A 9,891-nucleotide genomic window follows, 5' to 3' on the forward strand; every position below is an offset into this window, starting at 1 on the left:
ACTTTCGTTTCAATTAGCACATTGGGTATTTCTTAAAACTTATTTTTATTTAATTTTGTGACAGTTAGAAAAAAATATAAAAAGGATAATGATTTAGATTTAGATAAAAAAATAACTGCTGTAACTAAAATCTGTTTTTCTTATTCATGTTTTTTTTTTAACAAAATACGTTTTCTTTATTAGCAAAATATTTTTTTTCAAGTAAAACTAAAGGTAATTAAGACAATATTCGTAAAATACCCGGGATGATTTTAATTAAGAAAAAATTGCAACTTTATAATCAAAACTCCCTATCCTTGTACATGTTTTTCTTTTTTGTTTTAACAACCTTTTTTTTTTAATAAGTAGGACCTGGAAGGCTAAACCCACACGTGGATGACACAATCCTTTTCACATTGCTCATTCGGAGCACATAACACACGTCATCTAATTAGATGATCCAGATTTTGGTTACGTTCAAGCATCAAAAAACCAGAGAACGGACTTTACCTGCCGTTCAACTTGTTTTCGCTTAAAAATATTTAAAAATATATTTAATCGAGTACTATTCTTTTTTTTAAAAAAATGCCAATTCACTATTGATCAAAACTTGGTCCGGTGACAGCGAACCCAAATTGAGCACAGTAAAAACATATTTAGTATCACAGCAGTTATTGTGATTATAGTTTAAAAAAAATTATTTTACAAAAATTATTTTTAATTAAAATAGTTTAAAATTAAGATAGTTTAAAAAAATAAATATTTAGTTAAAACTATAATTAAAATTAAAATTAAAAAAAATTAATATATTTAGTTAAAAATACTTTTGAAATTAAAATTATAAATTAATTTTAATATATATATATTAATATTAATAATTTTAATTTAAATATTATAAATTTCACTATTACTATTATATACATCCTAAATAACTTCACAATAACTTGTTTCCATAATTTTTTAGCATTTATTATATTAAAATTCATTCTAAACTATTTTTTTAATAAAACAATATTAAAAAAATTAAGACTAAAAAAATCCACACAATGAATAGTGCACCACTACACTGTTTAATTGCACTGTTCAATACTATTTATTAAACAGTAAAAAAATAAGAAATTCTTGCTTTTCACAAACCCAATAAACAGCATGCCTCCTTTTTCTTTAACCAAATAGCTACAATTGCGTTTTAAATAAAACACAGCCGCAGCCGCAGAGCCAAAAGGGCTCTAAGTCAGCAACCAGACCAAGAATCCCACCATCCCGACTTCCGACCAAGGAACTAGAACAATTGCTCTGCAATTTCGCAAGCATAAATGGTAGGAAGAAAAAAGTGCAGGACCACATCCTAAATAAGAACAGCAACGATTAACAATCTCGAAATGCACGACTGCACAGCAAGGCTTCAAGAAACATGAACAAAAATACTCTTCAGCTACTATTCCAATATAAATCTAGCATCTTGGTTAGAGTGAGATACACCCTTTCCCAAAGTTTTTAAACATAAATTGATATAAAAAAACTAGTTCACAAACAAGACACAGACGATCAAAGTCAAAACTTGTCAACAAAACAGGTTCAGGAAAGATATCAAAATAGCATATGTGATTGATGCCACCCTAGACCTTAATAGCATACTTTCTCATTGGGAAGTACATTTCTCTCTTCTTTTCGCGCTCGGTCTTCAGTGATTGCTGCATAGACAAGCATATCAAAATGTTTAGACAGACAGCAAAAATACATGAACATAAAAGTAGGAGACGATGACCACTAACAGATTCCATAAACTTCATTCTAATTATAAACATGATTATGTTTTTTTCCGCAATTATTGAAGTCCAGATCTTTTAGAGATGAAAAACTTTTCACATCCCAACATATTTGACAAAACATAATGCTTTGCATGATCACACACAATCAATCCCACTAAAAGCAAAAATATTAATAAAAAGAAAAACTATGCACCAGCAATGGAGTCCTGACAAAAATCACATTGCACTGAAAATTGGAGCATCATTACTACACTGTAAATTAACTGGATAGGAAGTGCATCATTTGCAAACTTCCCAGTGAGGACAATATATTACAGATCCATTTTCTATGAATCAAAAAGACAAATGATCATCACATGCTAACATGAAGCACCGATACCACACAGCTAAACTGCCTACAATTCCAGCCCAAGATAAAATACCACCAATTGCAAAATGGTTCCTCCAAGAGGAACAAGATCACTCCCTGTTCTGCTTCCTTCACCCTCAAAAAACGAGATTTGTACAAGAAATCATATGCTTTAAAGAGTCACACCATATAGTATGTAAATCAATCAAGATTTTAAACTTGAGTTCCTAATCAACACACCAGAGGTCACCTACTTGGCTGGATAACCTTGTAAGAACGCATCTATAACACAACACCTTGTCAAGGCTTTGATATTTCAGGCATAAACAAATAGTTCAACAGCAAGAGCTAGCATGCCAAAAAAAACCAGCCCAGCACCCAACACAAGATAATAGAGAAGAGATCAGAAAAAAAGTATTACTTGATGCTTCGTAAGCCTCCGGCGGATAGCCCTGGTCTTCTTGGGACGCAGATCAAGAGGCAAAAACTTCTTGTTCTTGTAAGCCTCCCTCAATACAGCCTTCTGCTTCTGCGAAATCACAGTCAAAACCTGTGCAATCGACAACCTCACAACCTTGCTGCATCCAGCATCAAGACACAACACAAACACAAGAAAATATATAAATAAAAACATAACCACAAAAAACAATTAACAAAACAATTCAATGAGTGAAACCAACAAAGAGTAGATAAAAAAACAACAAGATATTGTGCATTCACTATATAAGACCTAGGCATTGTTCAGTTCCAAAATTGAAAGCACATTTATCACTCCAAAGAGAATGAAACTTATAGAGTTTCCTGTTCCAAAAAGATGATTAAATACTGTATAAATTTCTTAACAAAATCAAAAAAGAATATAAACTAATTAACACGTTGCCTTTTAGCTTAGTAGCCCTTAATATCAAGCTGCTATATAAACCAAAAGGAAGTGCCACGTAAACAAAACAGATATTTTAAAATCAAGGCTATATATATTAATTTCAATAGTAAATCCATCTCCCCAAAACATGCAGGGTAGATACTTGAAATCACTTCAATGGTTCACAAAACAAACGATTTTATTTATCTACTTATTTATTTTAACAGAAAGCAGCCCAAAATGACAGCAAATACTGCCTAGATAAATTTTAAAAAAGCACAATAGTATAGCATAAAAGTCGAGATTATAAGAAAACACTAAAAGCAAAACCAGTTTCATACACTCTAAACAAAAAAGGGGCCAACGAAACGCCACGTAAAACCATAAATAAACACCTAAGAAAGAGCCCATCAAACTTAATAACTAAATCAGGTCAATCAATCAGTTTTAGTGAATAAGAAAACACTAAATAGCAAAATAGGAGGGATAGTGAGTGTTTACATCTTGGAGAGCTTGTTAGGAGCACCACCGGTGACCTTAGCAACTCGAAGGAGAGCAAGCTCAGCTTTGAGATCCTTCAACTGAGACAAAAGATCCGTCTTTGATTTCTGTCTCAACTCATGGACCTTGATTCTTGCTGATTGAAATCATTCACAAAAACCACAAATCAGAAATAGAAATACACAACAATAAAACTCTAAGAAAAATCAATTGATTCTGTGCTATTTCAATTTGTTACCCATTGCTTCGCTTCTGTCTGGCTCTCTCTCTCTCTCTCTCACTCTCTTGCAACGGCTGCGCGGCTCTCCTGTGTTGTGCAAACCCTAGATAGGTGGCAGGGTTTTGGAGTGTTTTATAGCGGGAGCTAGAAATGGGCTACGCTCGATACTATTTGGGCCTGGGTTTTCCCAATAGCTTGGGAAAGTATCTCTTTGGATTTGGGCCACCGGTTATTCCATTAATATGGGCCTAAATTAAAATAATGTTGATGTTGGGCTGAAATTTAATTTACTTTCAGTTGAGCGATGTATTTGTAGGCCCAGGTAAATAATGATCTGGCTGCGATCCAATAACCAATGCTCGCTTCAGTTCCTCCACGACATTTTTAATAGAGATTTTTCCAACAAAAAGTTTGCTGTATAGTTCAGGTAAAAATTTCTCAGCGGGCCTTTATGTAAGATCTGGTGAAATAGGGCTCTTTCACGGGCCAGCCCAGTAATGATTGAAGGATCCAGTTTCATTTATGTTCAGGCCTAGACAATTATTTCTGGCAGCGGGGTTAATTGACTATAAAAAATCATCTAGGAAAAAAATTATCACCGCCCCCTTGTGTTTATCTGGCATCATTATCAAAAATCTAGAACCTTCGAGAATGAGATTTTTTTTTTTTTTATCCCACCACCTAAACAAAATTTACGAGGACTGTCAAAGTTGTGCAAGCACTAAGCAAAACGCGTGGAACTTTGAAGCGACAGAGGAAACCGAGCCAATGCCCAGCTTACTGAGAAAAAATAAATATTTAAGTGCTTCAATACAATACAATAATGTGAATTATTTTAGGGGTGCTTAGAATACTATTACTTTCTTAAATGATTTTTTTATGTTAAAATAATATTTTTTATTTTAAAAAAATTAATTTTAACCTCGACACACCAAAATAATTTGAAAATAAAAAAAATAAAAATAAAAATAAAAAAATCTAATTTTTTAAAAGATACTTTTAAAATATAAGAGTAAAGGGGATCTCATTTATTTAAAAATAAAATGCTAGGTCACCATCCCCGTTTTTTATTTGGTTAGGAACTCGCAAGTGGCATTGAGTCATTTGACTACCGCAAGTTGCGTGCCTCGTGAGTCGTGATCACTATCAAAAGTCTTTAACGACGATGAATAAGGCAGAATTTTATTTTGTTATGTCTGGTCCTGTACTTTGATAACTATACCAGTCATCATTACATCAAGTCGGACCTAAATTTTTTACCAGAGTATCAATTGTCACATAAAATAAAATAAAAAACGAGTGAGAAAATTTTAATTTCCTGTCAATAAGGCATAAGCTATTCTTATGTTTAAGTTTTTATGTCCTGAGAAAGTAATATAAAATGTATTTTCTAGTAACTTCAATTTTTAAATTTAAAAAAAATATTTAATATAATATTAAAATTTTATTAGTCAAACGATTATAGAATTTGTATAAAATTTAAGACCAAAGAGTTTTTATTTTAAAAAATATGCAATAAATAATATAAGTCCTATCCAATAATATTATTAGTAAAGTCTTAAAATGTTATTTATATTATTATTTTATTTTTGTAGTTTTATCTCTTTTGGTGTTTTTAGAAGTCAGAATCATTAATTTTAAAGATAAAAAATAAATAGGTGTGATTTAAAGAATTGTCCCATTAGTGATTATACAGAATTCTTTCATTCCCTCATTTAAAAAAAAAATGTTAAATTCAAAAATAATCACTGAATCGTTCTAAACACAACATATTGATATGCATGACAAACTTTCAAAGTCGTTTAAAAGGGCTTAAAAGTTTTTCAAATACTTTTGATAAAAATAGGACATATCTTTCAACTTTTTTATGTACTCGAGATTACTTATATTTTTAGTTCAAACCCCTTCAATTAAAAATTCATTGAACTTATAAGTTAAAATAAAAATAATAAAAATCGAACCTGTAATAATTATCAATTACAGTGCTTAATTTCTTTCAGCTACAATCAAACACTTTTTTATTTTAAAAAAATTAATTTTAACCTCGACACACCAAAATAATTTGAAAATAAAAAAAATAAAAATAAAAATAAAAAAATCTAATTTTTAAAAAATACTTTTAAAATATAAAAGTAAAGGGGATCTCATTTATTTAAAAATAAAATGCTAGGTCACGATCCCCTTTTTTTATATGGTTTGGAACTCGCAAGTGGCATTGAGTCATTTGATTAAAGCAAGTTGCGTGCCTCGTGAGTCGTGATCGCTATCAAAAGTCTTTAGCGACGATGAATAAGGCAGAACTTTATTTTGTTATGTCTGGTCCTGTACTTTGATAACTATACCAGTCATCATTACATCAGGTCGGACCTTAATTTTTTACCAAAGTATCCATTGTCACATAAAAAAAAAAAACGTGTGAGAAAATTTTAATTTCCTGTCAATAAGCTATCCTTATGTTTAAGTTTTTATGTCCTGAGAAAGTAATATAAAATGTATTTTCTGGTAACTTAAATTTTTTACTTTAAAAAAAAAAATTAATATGGTATTAAAATTTTATTAGTAAAATGATTATAGGATTTGTATAAAATTTAAGACCAAAGAGTTTTTATTTAAAAAAATATACAATAAAATAATATAAATTTTATCCAATAATATTATTAATAAAGTCTCAAAATATTTTTTATATCATTATTTTATTTTTGTAGTTTTATCTCTTTTGGTATTTTTAGAAGTCAGAATCATTAATTTTAAAGATAAAAAAATAAATAGGCGTGATTTAAAGAATTGTCCCAGTAGTGATTATACAAAATTCTTTCATTCTCTCATTTTTTTAAAATGTAAATCTTAAATTCAACAAATAATTACTAAATCGTTCTAAATACAGCATATTGATATGCATGACAAACTTTCAAAATCGTTTAAAAGGGCTTAAAAGTTTTTCAAATACTTTTGATAAAAATAGGACATATCTCTTAACTTTTTTATGTCCTCGAGATTACTTATATTTTTATTTTAAACCCCTTCAATTAAAAATTCCTAGGACTTATAGGTTAAAATAAAAATAATAAAAATTAAACCTGTAATAATTATCAATTACAATGCTTAATTTCTTTGAGCTACAATCAAACTCCAACTCATAATTTTATGATCATTAATGTTTTGATATTATATTTAAAAATTTATTTAATTAAAAAATTTAAACTACCCTGTAATGTCTCAATAATAATTTTATATTATTTTTTAAAAAAAATATCATAAATTTAATGAGTTATGAAAATTGATATTGTCCTAAAATTTAAGTGCATGGCTGACTTGGAGATTTGAATTATTTGATGGCCAGTGTTCATATATATATATATATATTAAAATTTCAAGACCATTCACCATCCGGCATATGAACTTTCTCTGGCACACACTACATTATATCTATACCCGAGAGACGTGGCACGTCATATTGATCATATCTTGATATCTGGATCTAAGGATATAGAAATCAAGAATTATGGAAGGTGACGTTAGCCTGAACAGTGAATCACAATGAAATTGGCAATCGATGACCATATTGGCTCGTTGGCTGCTCTGAATGGCGCGTGCAGATGACAAAATACATGAATTCTACTTTGATTTTGATTATTAGATGATTCCATCGCCCTTTTTTTCAACGAATATTGAGTTGCTTCAATCACAATCAAGTGCTATATATCGATGCTTGTAAGATGAAGCAATGAGACTTAGTTTAAGTGGATCTGTGCCTTGTATTATTATTATTATTATTATTATTAATATTATTATTATTCAAAATCTAAATAATCCTAGCCATGGAGACCGCAATAAAAAATAAAAAATACAATAGTCAGTCTAGCTAGGGCTTGATGTTTATCAACATTCATCTATTCGTTGTTTTGTATTTAAAAGAATTTCTACTATTTTTATTTTAATACCATCAATGTATATTGCATTCTTGTTGTCACCACATCCTTCCATTGGCTGGCTTCATTAGAGCTTTTAAAAATTGACACGTGTCGTGCTTCTATAGCATGAATTGCATTTGGTGTATATTTTGGTCCCTGATGTTTAGAAAAACTAATTTAGTCCTTGTATTTTATTTTTATGAAGTCTTTAATTGAGAGCTCTTTAGTCATCATATTTCACAACGTATACAGTCTTGGCCCTAACATTCTTTCCATCAGGTTATTGTATATCAAATCATAAACTTTGTTAAAGCTCTCAAAATAAATATATAATATTATAGAAAATAAACATTCATCAAAATCATGATATTATCAATCACAATCATAAAAAAATCACATCTATAATCAATTAATATAAAAAGATAAAAATTATTAAGATATGATTTATTTTAACATAGAATTCATAATCGTAATATCATGTATCAACTATGAATTTTTTTTTTCATTTCCTTTTAATTTTTGCATCCATGTTTCAAGGCTAATATCGGGTAAGTAAATCTAAAAAAATTAAAAAGAAAAAACTCTAACAACCCACATTAATAATATCACATGAAATAAAATATGTTGTATTCATAATTAACCATTCTACTAATGAAGTTTTCAACCTGACATATACGAATTTAATTTAGGGATTAAATTATACATACTACAAATACAATGACTAACAAACTTTCAATTAAATATTTTCTTCATAAAGCTAAATGTACAGAAACAGAAATTAAAGCTAAAAAAACAAAACACGTGTTGATTTTTAATAGTGCTAGTGACAACAACTCATGAAAGAACGCGACAACGAAAATATAATATACACGAATAACATCAAAGTGTAATCGTGTACTAGTTTGGAAGTATGCATATTATCCACTCAAGACTCGGTTCATGAAGACTACAAAAATATCCCTATCGTTAAATACAAAATTGGAAGACGAGATAGAGTTTCCAGGAAGATAATCCTCGAAGGGCTTCGTTGTTCTGCTTTTCCCGCGTGGATTTGAGCCGTATTCTCGCATTGAAAACGACAGGAGCCCGAAATTAAGGAGGCAAGGAGCCAGGAAACTTCACTCACTGCTGCAGTCGAAAAGAATTGAATTCCAATTGCTACTCAGTTGCAGGCCCCAAAAACAAAAGCTGACAGATAAACCTTCACAAGCCATCCATGGAGTTATTAAATCATGCATATCACACAAAAAATGATGCTCGAGCATTGATGGTCCACAAAAATGTCAAGGGTGCCGTCCAGTCCTCTCGAAGGAGCCATGTATAATGTGAAGATGAAAAGATTCATGATCTTCTCGAAACTGGTTTCACACGACGGCGGCAAGATTGCCAGTGCAATTTAAAACCTGATGTTACATGATTAAGGCATGCTAGATTACCGATTATTTTTTTTTTTTTAATTTTGTTTCGAAAACGTTGGGGAAATCGTCTATATTTAATTATTCAAAACTAGTTGTAAATCATCATTTTTTTTCTATTGATTATTACTAAAAGACATGAGAAATATTAACTAGGCCAATAATTTCATGCTAATTACTAACAGAAGGGGTGGAAAATATATATTAATTTCCTTTCCTTTCCATTTTCTATTTTCTATTTTATGAATGATCGGAATATCTCATAAGAAGTACAAAGAATTAACAGATAATTTTCTATTCATTATTTATTACAGGCGACGGATTTATAAAAGTAAAACTTTCAACTACCCCGCCACCACTACCTTCTCCTTTTCTTTTCTTTTTTTAATTTTTTTCCTTGAAGGAATAATTACTTGCCCATTCAGAACGGCAACGGAAGTGCCTCGGCCTCCCATGGCGGAAACCAATAAGGAAATTGCGAAAAGCGTTGACCAAAAAGCAGTTAAGAAAGGAATATGACCTGATTTTGCAATACAAAATTAAATAGTAGAATGTCCACCAAGGCAAGTTGCTCGTCCGGGCTACAGCTCCGCGTGATCTCAGCAAAGAAGAATCAAATCCAACTATTAAATCTAGAAAAATCAAGGGAAAATTTACTCATCCCTGTCACCTTCCCTTAATTATTAACAACCCTTATGTACCCATCTTGTATTTATCATCTTTAAAACCAACAACCTCTCACGTTAGGTTTGCACATGACCCTTCACAGTTTTTTTACCAGAATCTTTTTTGACAGATGAATTCAGGTATTTTTTACCGCCTGATAAATCTCAATTACAAGTGAATCTAGCAATAATAAGGTTATAAAACTGGGAAAGGGTA

At 30.4% G+C, this 9,891-nt stretch overlaps 1 protein-coding gene across 1 annotated transcript; it reads right to left on the reverse strand.

Annotated features, from left to right (window-relative positions):
- Positions 1–1,394: 1,394 nt before the first annotated feature.
- Positions 1,395–3,813, reverse strand: LOC105127473 (60S ribosomal protein L35). Its single transcript, XM_011028790.1, has 4 exons — positions 3,702–3,813; positions 3,464–3,599; positions 2,522–2,678; positions 1,395–1,673 (listed from the first exon to the last, which is right to left on the reverse strand). The coding sequence occupies exons 1-4, from the start codon at positions 3,703–3,705 to the stop codon at positions 1,599–1,601; spliced, it is 372 nt and encodes a 123-aa protein (XP_011027092.1). The 5' UTR covers positions 3,706–3,813; the 3' UTR covers positions 1,395–1,598.
- Positions 3,814–9,891: the final 6,078 nt, after the last annotated feature.

This window comes from Populus euphratica, unplaced genomic scaffold (genome assembly GCF_000495115.2).
Source record: "Populus euphratica unplaced genomic scaffold, PopEup_1.0 scaffold13.1, whole genome shotgun sequence".
NCBI lineage: Eukaryota > Viridiplantae > Streptophyta > Magnoliopsida > Malpighiales > Salicaceae > Populus > Populus euphratica.